This window comes from Abramis brama (genome assembly GCF_963993115.1).
Source record: "Abramis brama genome assembly, chromosome: 12".
In the NCBI taxonomy this organism is placed as follows: domain Eukaryota; kingdom Metazoa; phylum Chordata; class Actinopteri; order Cypriniformes; family Leuciscidae; genus Abramis; species Abramis brama.
The window spans coordinates 32923115-32939465 of record NC_139974.1 but is presented as its reverse complement, the minus strand read 5'-3'; the positions used below and the strand labels follow the sequence as shown (position 1 = coordinate 32939465).

General features: G+C 36.5%; 1 protein-coding gene across 1 annotated transcript in view; it reads right to left on the bottom strand.

Annotated features, from left to right (window-relative positions):
• The window catches only part of gabbr2 (gamma-aminobutyric acid (GABA) B receptor, 2), a 200152-nt gene that overhangs the window by 33865 nt on the left and 149936 nt on the right, over positions 1-16351 (bottom strand). Inside the window, exons 12-13 of the mRNA XM_084130464.1 lie at positions 14656-14763; positions 7992-8118 (exon numbers count right to left, since the gene is read on the bottom strand). Of these exons, the coding sequence (XP_083986590.1) occupies positions 7992-8118; positions 14656-14763 (235 nt within the window). The remainder of the gene's footprint in view (positions 1-7991; positions 8119-14655; positions 14764-16351) is intronic.

Genomic DNA, 16351 nt, shown 5'->3' with positions numbered 1-16351 from the left:
AAACACTGTCTTTGCATTGCCATCCTTGTGATCCTTACATTAAGAAAGACTCATTTCAGAACATTAAGAGTCAGTAAGACTCTGATCGCTAGTTCGCTTAATTTTACTGTGGGTTTATTCTTAAACAAGACACCGTTCGGCGCAGGTTTTTCAGAGACAAAAATAAAAGATGATGCAGTGCTACATTGGATACGACAGTAATGTCGCAACACAAGAGTGTGTAACAGTGTTTTTACCATGTGAACTATTGCTTTGTTACAGAACGTTTGATATGTACTGACTATTTATACTGTAGCGCTGCAGTCAAACTGAATAGTTGTGATAGTTGCGATTTGCTGTTATTTCTTTTGCTTCTGCATTTATTGGGTTAATGATTTGGATTATCGTATACGGAAGAGAGTATGTGGAGAACTGCTTTTGTTATTGTTTTGATCGAAGCCATTCGTTGTAATCCTGAATAAAAGCTTCAGTGAGACATTACAACACGTTTCATTTATTTAAAACATGACACAGCAAATGACAATGTATACGTTTTACACTTTATCTAAAAGTATGAACGATTAATAGCCTATAAGAACGAATTTATTCATAATTCCGTTTACATGAAACACCACAAGTTATCCTGTCAATTATAACTTTGGTAACTCCAAGTATTTACTTATTTTAATATGCATAACTGTTACCCATCACAGCAGTGGACGTTTACTTCCAAGTCTTGAATGTGGCATGCCTATCAAAATGGAGTGTTTGAAGGAGAGGGTCAAAAACAGGACAGAAAAGAGCTTATTTACCTCTAAATTACTTCTAAATCTTGATAACATTATAAGTGGACCTCAGAGAACATTATAAAATAAAACGATAAAATAATTCAGTTCATGAAAAATGTTACTGACCCCAAACTTTTGAAAGGTAGAGTACAGTATGCAGTTATCCATGAAATTATACTCAACATCTATGGTGAATTGATGAAAACTGGGCTCCGTTTTGCCATTTAGACATCAAAAGTGACCGAAATGACCTGAATTTACACCATCAGCATGTCAGTGCATGATAAATGGGCTTCAGAGAGCTCCAAATCTCTTGAAATAGCTGAATAAACAATATCATATTCAGCTGCAGGGGACTCAGACCCTTAACAATCTGTACATCAGATGGCCCTGATGGACAGCGCCTCTTTCTAAGTACAGGAACCCTTGACACTGTCTTTAATTTAGAAGGCCTCTAATTGGTAAATTGCATCCCCCTTATGCTCAATCAGCAGTCGCATAGCAACAGTGAGCCCAGAGACAGAGTCTACTTATCCAGACCACATGAATGCAAGAGACAATGGGAAGACAGGATGATTTAAGAGAGATGGAGAGAGAGACACTTTCTTGGATCATGAGGAGCGAATTGGATTTCATAAAGCTTAGTGTTAAGGCCCAAAATGCACGCAACCAATAGGACCCGTCACATTAGACATTCAACAAAGACTCATTCAGGATTATGTTAAATATACACTTAATAAACCACCATCATTCATCTCTTGTCTACTACAAATACTGTATACACCTTTGGCAACATAAACAGAGCCCCAACAAACTCCTGTCAAAATGACTGATGTGTACGGCAGACAATAACCATGTCCACATGATCCCGCTGCTCCTGAAAGCAAGGTTTTCACTCCTGTTCCTCACACTTGATCAATGGAGGAGAGAGGTGGGTGGCTTTCCAGTCCTAAATGACCCAGTTTGTTTTGCTGAGCCATTGATTCCTGCAAACCACAGCTGTTTAACATAAGGAGTCCTACAATGCCTTTCAGATTCCTGAACACGCACACACTTCTGCAAATGTACTGCATGAACATGATATTCAAAACCAAAAGCTTAGGACACAAATGGACAGATGGCTTTTATCCCTGCATTAATATCTCTACTAAGGCGTTCTTAAACAAATGTGAATACAAGAATATTGTTCAAGGGTCTATAAAACATATAGTGGCACACCCACATTGTTAATTGGCTTTAAAGATGCATATGTGGTAACCTGTTATAAAAGAGCAGAGAAAAACATCAATAAAGACAAAAAATACCTGTCTGGCAGTCTTGTCTATGCAAGTACAAGTTTATTTTCTTTTCTTTAGATTTTTTTTTTTTGTCTACATTGTGGATAGTGAAATCTCAAATCACCAGCATTTTGGGGACCAGCCAACAAACATGCTACTGCTTATTAAACATGCTAAATGTTTTAATAAAAAAGCAAAAACGCATTTTGTGAGGTGAATGAAACCACGAGGATTCAAGAGAAATTTTCACAAAATGTATGCATTTACAAAATGTGTAAATTTATATGCCTTTTTAATTGAAGCCATGATTAAAAACAAGTTAATAATTTGGCATAGTGCTGGATGCATGCAATTAATGGAAATAAATACATTTAAAAAATGATAAAAATTATACATTACTTATACATTTAAATAAATTTAAATAAATTTAAATGGATTTTAAGTAAAAAAGGCAAATTAATAAATAAAATGTGGTTTATAAAAGCAAATCGACCACTAAGAATAACTAACTAAGAATAGTAGATAGAAGGACATTATCTCACTATAAAATGAATGGAAATCAATCAAATGTCCCCAAAATGCTAGAATATACATGCCTATTCATTAGATTGGTCCCCTGCCAACAAAGTGAATCATTCCAACTGTACAGTCACATCAGACCCCATCACACTCCAGACCTGCATCTAAATCAATCCACTATCAAAGCGCACGAGTTTAGACCAATTATTTCATGTATTAAAGTTTCGCCCTAAAATAAGCATTTGCACATGAAAAGACCCTGTGACTCACGGCTGTCTGCCTGTCCTCAGTTTGACACCGAAAGTGAGGAAAAACTGCCATTGGAACACTTCGGACAATTTGACAGACGGCTCCCTTTCACTTAGGAAAATACATGAGAGAGTCCCTTATATTATATGAGCATGTTCCTGTGTTTTTCTGTGTTGAGAAATCTGCAAACACGTCTGGTATAATGCTCTTCTCCACCATTTCATCCATCATCATGATTTGATGAATTACTGCTGCTGTGATTGATAGAAAATGTACTGAAATGCCTCTATTAAACAGTATTCGGTTTACCGTCTGCTTTCTACAGGCAGAAACAGCTCACCTTTAATTACGGCAGGTAAATGGAGATGACTTTTGTAAATAAGATGCTATAATGCGTCTAATTTACATAGAAAGCAGGTATGTTTGTGCTGAAAAAAAAATATGACTGGCTTAATTTAAAAACTCACAGTGCAGCACTATTTCAGCACATTTTGTGGCTGGTTAAACTGTATGGGTGATAATTGAATAAGATGTGGGTTATTGTGCTGGAATATTGCATGCAAAAGTGGCACAACTGTTTAGTGAATTCGCTCTTAGAGTAAAAGTACTGTATGCTTGACGCTTTGTTGGATTATGAGAACCGGAGGATCTCAATGTACTCAAAATGTTTGCATTTGGTTAGTTTAAGATACATGTTACACAAATTCTACATACTTGTCATCATGTGTGTGCATTTGCAGGTATCCGTCATTACAGCGCCTGTCCAAAGCCTTTCCCTGTATTTTTGTCTTGGGGATCAGCAATGACAGCACTGGTTTATGTGTGTCAGAAGCCTTGGCTGTTGCCATGGCAATGCCACACTACAATAGTGTGTGTGTGTGTGCAGGCAGACTGCGATTGCTGCAGCGTCGACATAAGAACAGGAGCGAGAACGGTGAGTGTTGCAGAAGAAACCTGCTGAATGCTAATCAGCTCCTCCACAGTTTGTCCTTCATCAGACCAGAGAAACACTCAGGATCTACATTATACTCTCTCTCTCTCTCCATTCTACAACACATACCAATATCCACAAGAAGAAACATTTTGTTTGTCAATCTATTTAATCCAATAATTCAATCAAAGTTAATCCAATGCTGTATTCTGTTTGTGGGTATAGTTGACAAATAACAGTCCATGAATGTTTTTTTTTCTTCTTTTAAACAAAATGTTCAGTTTTACAGATATTTTAATGTTTCATAGATCTATAGATTTATGTTCTATAGATTGTTTTAATGTTTTTGAATGAAGTGCTCAAAAATTCAATAAAAACGGCAATGTGAACTGCTACAATTTAAATTGTCATTTCAATTTGCATTGATTGTGATGGCAAAGCTGAAATGTTTCCAGTCTTCACTCAAAAAAATATTCAGACCTACATTTAAGATTTATGTATTAAATTGCATATCAATTTTCCATCAATTTGGATTAAATAGTTTTAACAATAAACTTAATGTCTTGCAAGTTTATCATACACAAATGAAACAGTAACATTAATAAACTGAATGTGTTTTAAATACACAACAACAAGGTTTATATATTTATCATTAATAAATCCAATGTTGCATTTTATACATTTTAAAATGTCATACATTTTAACCAACTGAATATTGCTTGGTCTAGAGTTAGCACCATTTTAACCATGATCATACTTTTTTTATTTTAACTGAATTATTTAATGGTTTTCACAATGAACAGATTTATGCTGATCTTAAGCAATTTGAATAAATGCATTTAAATATATATATATTATTTAAATAAAATCAAATAGATGCAAATCGTACCGGTTTCATTTACGACTAGCACATATGCATCATGTTAAGTTTATTAGCTTGTTTATATATTAAAACTGTGTAATCCAAACAGATGGAAATTTGATATGAAATTCAAATGCATTTTTTTTGAGTGTTCAGTGAAAACAGTTTTGCTGCTTAATATGCTTTTGGAAACCGTGATACTTTTTTCTCGGATTCTTTGAAGAATAGAGAGCGCAAAAGAACAGCATTTATTTGAAATATAAATCATATGTAACATTATAAATGTCTTTACTGCTAGTGTTGATCAATTTAATGCGTCACTGCATAATAAAAGTTTGCTTAAAATAGTTCTGGAAGAAGTAAAGCATGTCGTACTGCAGGGCACATTTAGACATGTCATGTCAACCACCCTCATGTATTTTAGTAAAGAACAGGTATAAAACTTTAAAAATCTTCTGCATGTTTTTCTTTGTCATAATGCAGCACATATGGCCCAGTTTTTTACTTTTTACAAATGTCTGCAAAGTTTGAGTACTTAATGTGGATCAGAGGAAGCATACACTGAGCTGGTTTTCAGCAGAGCAACGAGTGAAGCTCTAAACACAGAAGTTTGCAGCTCACATCAATGCTGTCCGCTGCACTCAGATCTGTTTACATTCCTCCGTTTCATGTCCCTGACAGACTGTCCACTGTAATTGTCTCCAGCCTCACATACATTCATTTTAAATAAACACACACTCAGTGTCCTACAGCAGTCAACAATAGCTTATTCCTGACCCAAACGTGATGCAGCGATTCTTCAAAATAACATCAGCCCTAAAGTTCCATTCACACTGACAGAGATTCAACTTAGAGGTTCCTAAATTGCTGTACTGCTGGTTATTAATAGTCATGCCTGGTAAACTCAGCAACATCAGGCGACAAATCATTCAAGCTTCACTGTCTGCTCAACTTTGTTGCATCCCCAGTGGACACTATCGAACATTGGCATCAGATGGCCAACTTTCATTGAAAATGAATGACTTTTAAACTCTTTCTAGCTAAAATTGCAGTTGATGTGAACACCTATGAAATGGCTTTATTGAAGCCCAAAGACATTGTCCATTCCCGATTCTTTGACCTTTGAGAAACGCTTATGGCCTGAAATAACTACATATACAGTAGAGGACAGGGGAAAGGAGGAAGGAGAAGCTCGTCGAAACACTCTAGAGTGATGGGAAAGTTAATGGGCCTTTTCCTAGCACCAATCAATCTGCGCTAATCTCCCTGCCGAGAGTTCTCCAGAGAGACGGCGGCCATGATTCCATCGGTGTGACGGCAAAGTCCGCTCAGCCACATTGCCTGTTAGTCGCCAGGCCTTTCACTCTTTAACACACTAAGTACAGGGATCATACACCTCAGGAATTGACAGACAAATGGAAAGGAAAGCTGCGCGTCATTAAAAACATACCTTTAAAGGGATAGTTCACCCAAACAATTTAAATCTGTCATTACTTCCTCATCCTTATGTCGTTCCAAACCCTTTGGTCAATCTTCGAAAAACTATTTAAGATTTTTTTTTTTTTTTATGAAACCTGAGAGGTTTCTATCCCTCAAATGAAAGTCCAGGTAACCAAAAACTTAGAAGAACCAAAAAAGTCATAAAGGCATTGTAAAATGAATCCATATGAATCGAGTGGTTGAATCCAAGTCGATGTGATCTCTTTATATGATGACCAGATTTAATTAAGGCTTTTATTCACATATGACCCACACGGTGAACGTGATTTCACCAAGTACCACATGTTCCTGGATCAACATCTTTGTTGATCCTGGAACAACTTTCCAATCAACCAATCAGATTTGAGGAACAAGTTTACAGTTTATGTCAAGTTTAGGCTTAAAACCAGGGTGAGGTGCTTCAACATCAGTGTTATTCACCTGTCATTTCCCTCAGATTTTAGGGAAAAGTTTGGGTAGGGTTAGGTTTAGGGGTAGGGATAGGGTTAGGACTAAATTTTGGGGCAGGAATGTTAATCCAGGATCAACAAAATATGTTGATCCAGGAACATGTCTTACTTGGCAAAATCACGGTGACCATAAACACACATACATAGAGCGCATCACATATGGTAAACACGAAAGCTGATGCGAGCGCCACACGTTAGAACAAACCTCATTGGTTGTTGTACATCACATGCTTGAGCTTCTGTGTTTACCGTGTATGTGTATGTGTGTCGATCATGGTTTAGATGTAAATAAAAGCCTAAATTAAATCTTTTAATCATATAAAGTGGCCGTATCACTTTAAAAGACTTAAACCGCTCAATTCATATGGATTCATTTTACGATGACTTTATGACCTTTTTGGATCTTCAAAGTTTTGGTTGCCTGGACTTTCAAAAGAGGGACAGAAAGTTTCTGTCACAAGATGAATACGGAGGAAGACGAAGGTGCACAGGATCCAATACGAAGTGATTTTAATAATACAAAAAAAAAAAAAAACAGGAACAGACAGATGTTTTAACAGTGTATGTGTGAAACAGGGGTAAACACACACAAAACGCAAACATAGACGGACAACTGAAACAGAGCAACTAAATACACAGTGATGCTGAGATGATAACGAAAAGGTGTGATGATCTGATGAGTGTCCATGAGAACTGATGACTGGCGGGAAACTAAGACAAAGAAACACATGTGACTGAAAATAACAAACCAAAGGTCCATGAAAACAAAAACTAAGAACAAACAAAATTTAATAAGTGTGACAGTTTCGTTATATATATCCGTTCGAAATACCAGTCATATGGGTTTGGAATGACATGGGGGTGAGTAAATTAAGAGAGAATTCTCTTTTTTTTGGTGAACTATCCCTTTAAGTAAAGAAAACAACCACACACAAATCAAGGTAACTTTAATAGCTATCCACTACACAATCAGGTCTGACATTGTCTATTTTTGCTTTGCTTTCAGCTAAACACGTCCAATCATTTGCGACAGCGTCTGACTCAAGTCCATGAAGGCACATGACTAAATGCACATGACTAAAGCAAGCAGACGTTTAAAATGTCCAGCCCGTTTTGAAGCCCTGCTCAATCACACACTTCCCCTTATGTGTCAGCATGGGACGGGCTCGTGAAAATGCCTTTTTTTCCAAGCAATTGTGCCAATGTCCCACATTCCAGCTGGCCTATGTGCCCAACCGCCGTGGATGTGGGGGCAGGGCGTCTCACTTCCTGAACCAAAAATAACGCAGATGGTAATAAAACCTTGGCCGCTACGTACTCCCCCGGTGATCCCAGCTCCCTGTGACTATGATTTAGTTGGGATTGATTAACCATTACTACCTGGTCGAGGGATTCTGCTGAATCGTTACATACAACATTAATAATAACCAATTGGACTCGCCTCCAAGCTGTACTCTTCCACAGTTCTCTTCAGGGGATCCACGATCTGCCAGCATATGAGGATGCACAAATCAATCAGCAACATCCCACCCACGATGATAAAGAGCTTCTGGTCCTTGATAATCTGGAAGAGAAAAAAAGAAAAGCAATGGATGAGGTGATTAAGGGATGAGAAAGAGGCAGAGATGGGCAGGATCCATCAATGGGCTGTTCGCTCAATTCAAACGCATGATCTTCTCTCGCATTCTGAACCTTTGTGGATGAAAGCGCTGCTCCTGTCTGATCTTTTTCTCTTTTCTTCTATTTAACAGTGGTTGACCTGAACAGAACCTAAATCAAAAGAAAGGTCATCGAGAGGAGGCCTGCGTGTATTCAGACTGCGGGAACGAACAAATTCTTCCATGATTCAGAATAAAAATGCTAACTCGTTTTGATCTGATGTCTTTTGATGGCTCACCAATAGCCAAACCCTTGCGTCGTGGGAAACAAGGAGGTGGTGAGCAACTCTATGTCAAATTGAACGCCATACTGAATTCTATCAGAATGGATGCTCTTTATCTTCAATCAAACAGAGGTTGATGGTTTCATTAAATGGCCAGACATGTGAAATAACACAGGATCATGATGCTTCAAGATGCATTAGCACAATCACTGAAAGCAATGCTTGGCCATATGACCATAGAACTTCACTTTATTGCACAAAATCTCCTTTTATCTCAGCAAACGGAAGGTGATGATGGATCAAATACGAATAGCAGTCCTAAATCCCCCGCCCCACATTTTTACGGCTACAAATAGCACCTGAACTTAAAAATTAAGTTTAAGTTGTTTGCAATAGCAAATAAGTTATTTACTAAGTGAAAACAGCAGCCTTTTCTTTGCACTAACTGTAACTATTCATAGTTTGCGCAAATAGTGTCAGATACAGTTTGCACCTCAGTGTATTGTAGTACATTATAAAACAGTATGCAATAATAACAAAAATAACAACAGTATATATTATTATATGTATTAAAATAATGAATTAATCAAATTTCTAATTTCAATTTCAGGACTTTTAAATTCCTGATAGGAACTTTATTTCAACTTTTGGAATATATTCTTTATTCTTTTATGTAACAATCACTTCTTTGAGCTGATATGCGATGGGAAAAGGGAAAAGGCAAAAGGAAAAGGAAATACATGGATTCGAATTTCAAATTTACGTCAAACTTAAATGGAGAGTCCTTACTCTCCGCACCACTCAACCGGTTGCTGGAGTGGCTTCTTTTGTCATTCTTTCTGGAATGCAAATTGCAAATGATTCTCAGAAGACTCTGTCTAGTTCATAGGTATAAAAAAATTTCAAACAGGTTTCCCCCAAAACTACCTTTCACCCCCATCTGCCATAAGAAATTTGCTAAAGAATCCCTTGACACAAACACTGATGCATCTGGCCTAATTATAGACATCTGTGCACATTTAACAGGTAAGTAGTGCTTTAACATCGAAAGAATGACACACTTCACCTTTAATGGCGCTAATCATGAGCTTGTTAACCAATAACACTTGGTTTTAAGACCCAATAGTTTAAGCTTTTGTATTCACAGTTCAAATTGCTCACCGTTTGTACAAGATTATTGCAGCAGGTCTACAAGAGCATGTGGTGCATTAGTGTCAGATTGTGTTTGTGCTCCGTCTATGTTATGCAGGCCATCATGTGCTTGTGTCTGATTGAATTTACAGATGCACACATCTCTGATGCTATCTATTTGTGACAGTGTATGTTCCATAATGCAGTCTGAATGATGCATTATGCAGTATGTGGATGTGTACGTAGGTTTATGTCATAAAATAATGAATATTTTAACTTATTCTGCACCTCCAAAAATAATTCTAACTGTATATTCAGATAAAATAAACAAAACAAAAAAAAAAACGAGGAAGAATCAGACTGATAGACCAAAGAAATTGACGGCTTAAAGGGGTAGTTCACCTAAAAATGTAGTCTTTCAAGTCAAGGAGTCAAAATCAAGTCTTTCATGCTTCTTAAAATGATGTAAAAGCACCATAAATGTATCATAAAGTGTTCCATATAACTCATGCGTTATATATCAAGTCTTCTGAAGCAGGGTTATTATCGTTAACTAAACCAAAAACAATAATTAAAAAAATTAATGAATTGAAATAAATGTTAACTAAAATAAAACAAAATATTAAAAACACTCATTTTATTTCAGCAAGTTGCCAAACATTTCTCATTTCCATTTAGTTTAATTTAACACAATTAAATAACTAAAACTAAATACACTAAAACTAATAAATAAAAATGACAAAACACAAAACAAAATTACTATAAATAAAATTTAGTGCAAAAAGAAAATATGTAAATAGAATATAATTCAAAATATGAACAAAAATTATAACAATATAGCAATGATACTAAGCTCTAAGCTTTTTCCGCCCTAGCTCACCTTGAGAGAAGCAACAATGTCTGATTCATGACAGAATTCTGGATTTTTTAATGGTTTCATGATAAAGTTTTTATTGTTGTTGTTTTCAGTCCCAATATAATTGCATGAAAAATGCAATGAGGAAGGATTTCAGAACATTTGGACCATTTTTGTCCATGTAATGAACGTCAGTGGGGTCCAAAACAACACTGGATTCCTTTGACTTTCACTGTATGGACATAAAAACACTGAGTATCTTTTTTGTGTTGCACAGAATAAAAATCATCCAGGTTTGGAATGACATGAGGGTGAGTAAATAATGACTTTAAGACTAAAAATCTGTGGTCCAACTAATTTTAGAGAATATATAATGTTCCTACAATAAACTAAAAACATGTATACAAAAAAAGAAACAACTAAAGCAAACATCACTGTACACTGTGAAAGCATGCTTGTGTGTGTATCTGCTTCATCTCCCTTTGTTTCTTCACGGTCCACAGAGGTGATTGACTTAACCCTCGCTGCGCCCTGAGGGAGAGACTGTAACAGACCACTCGGACCACCGGACCCGCACCGAACGGCGGCTGATTTGCGATGGGCTGTCCGCGGAGTCACATACTGTGAGACTGCTTCTCAGCTTGATAAAGAGATGGCACACCCACATGCACACTCACAAAACACAGTCCTGACAGCAGCCATCACTTTAGAGTGCCAAAGCCCAGCAGTCCATCACTGTGTGGAGCGAGAGTCCGCTCACTGCCAGCTTCCTGCACGCTGAAGTGCCAGAGGGAATTAAAGCCCTGAGCCTGGGCATTACCTGTCTCTGAATTTATTTATATGCAGTGGGTCTAGTTAAGAACTGCTAATTGAGTGTGAAAGTGCAATTGAAGAGAAGACACCAGAAAAAAAAAAAAAAAAACTGACATTCAATGTATCAAGCTGAAATTACATCACATACTCCATCTAAACGTTCGATTGAAAGTCCGTTATCAGGGATGACAGGATTTTTGTTGTTCCTTAATTAAAATTTAAATAAATAAAATAGAAATAGATTTTGACATACTGTATACATTGCAATGTGTTCGACTTCATGAAGCTATAATAAAACGTTTTTTTTGTTTATTTAAAAGCAGAGGGACTGTTCTTTTTGTGAAAATGATCAAAAACGCTGGCGGCGGCTGGCAATTTAAAAAAACTAAATGCTGGCGGGGAAAGAGTTAATAAGCACTACAACAGTATGTAAATAATTAGGAATGTCCCGATCAAGTTTTTTTTGTGCCTCCGATCTGATCAGTCACTGAATATTCAGTTTACTGAGCCTCGAACCGAAACTTGTAAGTGTTCAGTGCAATTCAAGTACATTAAAGTTATTAAAATCAATCCAGTGTATACAGGGATGTGCAGTTTCTCAAGGGCAGGAGCTCAAATGTAAAAAAGGGGAATCTATCACTACAGAGTAATTCCAATATAACAATTACTACAGTAATTACATTTATAGTAATAATATTATATATTATTTAGTAATTATATTTAACCTAATAATAAGATACTCTCTCTCTCTAATATATATTAACCCTTTGATGCATATGATCACAACAGTGTGATTTGAACGTTCAGTGCATCATGTGATCAACTGCTAAATTCAGATGTGCTTTGGTGTTTTAGCTGGAGCTGAGCCACAGACGGACGCGCTCAGCGCTTGACATATGACAACTATTCCGTGTTTTCAACCACATATGGTTTATTTTAGGTTTCAGAAATTTAATTACACATAAGTACTAGCAAAACAATACATTTGTAGTTTGTAAAATACACACTGATGTCTGTGGAAGCGGCAATAATAATCCTTTGTATTGTAATTTGATGACGTGTTTTATTCATATCTGATACACACTGTATAGGTAACTATATAGTTTACTCTATTCTTCTCCCTCTTCACCGGTCACTTACTTTCGTGTATTTCGGGAGAAGTGGATGAATTTTCGTGATCCGATTCTCTGAATTGCAGAGCAAACTAACATGGCGGCGCCCATCGCACGTCATAGATCAACTAACATGATCATTATAAAAGGTGAACTTATTTGAGAATCGGAATATCAGCTAGTTCATGATATAGTTAACAAGTTTGTGAATATGTTTAATAAAAAAGGAAAAACGAATTAATAGCAATACAATTATCCAGCACTGTTGTGGCTGCGGTGTGTCACATGACAAGCATGACGCGTCACCATGGAAATAATAAGGTGATACGTTCAAAAATACACATGCTGGGGGCTCAGCTACAAATCTTTTAACTTACGTGCCAAAGGGTTAAATAAATAAATAAATTACTTGGTTACAAAAGTGCATCAAATATGCTAAACACGGAAGCTTGAACGTACATGTGTTACACGTTAAAAACAGACCTTATTTGTTCTCGTGCGTCACGCATGCACATTTGCGGTTCTTCGTTTAATTTTAAAGGGCGGCTGCCAAACCCCCTTGAAAGGGCATACTGCCACCTACTGCACAACACCTGCTTGACAGTTGACGTAAAATAAAGGATCGGGCTTTGGATAGCCAATACCGATCAGTTAAAAAACATGCTTAATTGGCCCTGATACCAATCCCTGAGATCGGCTCGGGACATCCCTATAAATAAGACTAATATAGGAAGATTCCTTTGAAGTTATGAGTTCTCTCAGTTACCTAGTTTACCTGCAGCATTGTTTATCACCCTCTGTCTTGCTCTCTCTTTCTGTATATATTCTGCTTGAAATCATCCCACTGATTCTGACTGAAGCAGTGGAAGCTGGCTGTGAGCTCTATTAATAAAGATGGCCAGCAGGGTGCTGGAGCTGTGGCTAGCCATCCTTTACAGCACTGTCATACAGTATCAGCTGCCTCACTCGCCACATTCTTACGCTGCATTGAAAAACAAGAGCAGGGAGAGAAAGAGCGTATGAAAGGAGGTCAGTGTGCATGCACAAATCTGTTGTGTTAAAGACCTGCATGGATGCGCTTGTGCGCACACTTCCCCATAGTGTGATGCTTTTTCTTGCGGAGGAAATTCACACGCAGACTTGTGAAGACCGTGTCTAGCGGAGCAGGAAGACATTGTTCTTTAGAAGAGATCAGAGATTCATTGGTTAGCACTGGCAGTGCCGGCTGATTCTTGATATGTCAGGAAACTGAGCATGGAGACAGCAAACTGACCTTCAGTGAAGAGAGCTTTTTTTATATTTTAGCTTTTTTGGCAGTTGAAAAATTAGACAGCTGACAGCCCAGTGGCAACATTGCTTTCCCATGATGCTTTAAGCATGGAACCTGTCTCTCCTTCTACAAATATCTCTCTCTTTCATTGTTTCTCCATCTCATCATCTACTGTACATCTCCATTACAACATCCATGTATAAACTGCAGTATAATTTCATCAAGTTCTGTTTGTTTTTTTTGTATTATAATTCTTACAAATATATAAAAATATAAAAATATTATCATAAAATGTGATCATTATAAGGCAGATGACAAATGATACCAGTTAATCCTGCCATATGACCGAAAGTTTGGGGTCAGTAAGATTTTTTTTAAAGAAATGAATAGTTTTGATCAGCAATGCACATTACATTGATAAAAAGTAACAGTATTTATAATGTTACAAAAGTTTCTATTTCAAATAAATGCTGTTCTTTTGAACTTTGTATTCACCATAGAATCTTGTAAAAATGTATCATGGTCTAAAAAATATATACACTATATATTAAGCAGCACAATTGTATAATAATAAGAAATGTTTCTTGAGCAGCAAAATCAGCATATTAGAATGATTTCTGAAGGATCATGTGACACTGAAGACTGGAGTAATGATCCTGAAAATTCAGCTTTGCCATCACAGGAATAAATTACATTTTAAAATATATTATTTAGAAAACAGTTATTTAAAATAGTAATAATATTTCACAATATTACTGTTTTGTATTCCTTGTTGAGCATGAGAACATTTTCAAAAACAAAAACATTTACTGACCCCAAACTTTTGAACGGTAGAGTATCTGTTTCCAGTATATTATTAATGAAATTAAATAATTTTCATTGATCATGATAATGATAATTTGAAAGGGTATATTTGTTTTTGCTAGTGTCATGTGCCAGTGTGACCTGGACCTGTAATGTTGCTTTGTCAGGTTTACTTTCAGATATAAATAGAGTGCTATGTTGTAACTCAAATGCTTTGAAAGTCTATTTCTCACCTTCTTCTTCATCTTTACATTCTTGAAGATGGCGTGCACTCTCCAGGTCTTCGCAAACATGGCGCCAAAGGCTGTTGTGTAACCCACAATGAGGATCCATGTACGGACCTAAAAACGTTAAATGTGAAAGTAAAACATGGTTGTTACAAACCAATAGTTATTATAATTTAGGCACTGGAATGCTACCCCAAAAGCCAAGATTAGACTGTAACACCAGTCTATAGAATACAAAGCAGCAGAAACTGCATAACCATAAAAATATAGTGATCCCACTTCTACTATCAGAAAGCAAATCGGGTGGCAAGGTGTGTTGTAGACAAGTTGTAGAAGTTCCTGAAGCTTTTTTCTTTTCTTTTTGTCCTCTCTTCATCTTCTGACCCTCTTCCACAGATCTAGTGTTCTTTATTCTGAGCTCCTCTGGGAAAGTAATTCTCAGCATCTATAAGGCAGGACTGTCACTACATCTTGTTTTGTTGAGATTAGATGTGGTTTTATGTGATGTATTGAGTGTTGCGCTGTATTATACTGAATTCAATTAACTCAACATGTGATTATGAATTTATAGTTGTCATTAGTTGTCAGATATGTTAATAGTTGCAGCTGTAAAAATGGTCACATATTATTATTTATAAACCTAAATTAGATTGTTGTAACTGTATTTACTGGTAAAGAAAACTTGGTAATACTTTAGTTTAGGGTCCAATTCTCACTATTAACTAGTTGCTTAATAGTATGCATATTACTAGAATTTTGGCTGTTTATTAGTACTTATTAGTACTGCATGACCATATTCTACATCCCTTAATCCTACTCAATAGCTAAACTTAACAACTACCTTACTAACGATTAATAAGCAGTAATTAGGAATTTATTGAGGCAAAAGTCATAGTTAATAGTGAGAATTGTCCCCCAATCTAAAGTGTGACCGAAAACATTAATTAAAAATAATTTATTGTAAATATAATAATTAATTTATCTCTGACACAAAAATATGTTGCTAATGTTCAAAATATATTATCGGAAAAAGTCTTATTGTTGAGTCCTAGTCATTTGTCTTTGAGTCCAAGATCAAAGAATATTAATTGCCCAAATTCACCCCATCCTTGATATCGCAATGAAAAACTTCCACAGGCCGTAGAGAACAGAGCCCGTCTCAGGCAGGTAGCATGTGCCCTGCTCAACACATTTGTGAGCTATTTCCCCTGTGACTGGAGTTACTGCAGTAGCCAAAGCCTCATAATTAAAAGGTGGATTATGGTCACATGCAAACAGACAGTGGAGGCGTGACGAGACACATCCAGTCCTGCTTACTCAGTTTGGTGATACAGCCTGAGTAGAGGTGAAAAGCGTTCAGATTCAAATATAGAGGAGACCAGGGACAGTTGTCCCCGTGGAGGTTGGCACAGGGGAAGCTATCGAAATCTCAAAAAGGTTTTGAGTCAGACATCCATTTGCACAAATGCTTGTTTTCTCTAGCACTGGTTAGGCATGTTGGTTTGAAACACTAACGGAATTTTAAATTAGAATAATTAACAATATCCTTCAAACTAAAATTCCAATTTCATCATATGTTTGCTTATCATTGTGACAATTTATCCATTACAGCACATAAATGTACCCTCAGAACACTTACGGGACAAAAAAAAGACAACTAGACATTTTCATATCTGATTCACAGAAATCAGTCATTACTCAC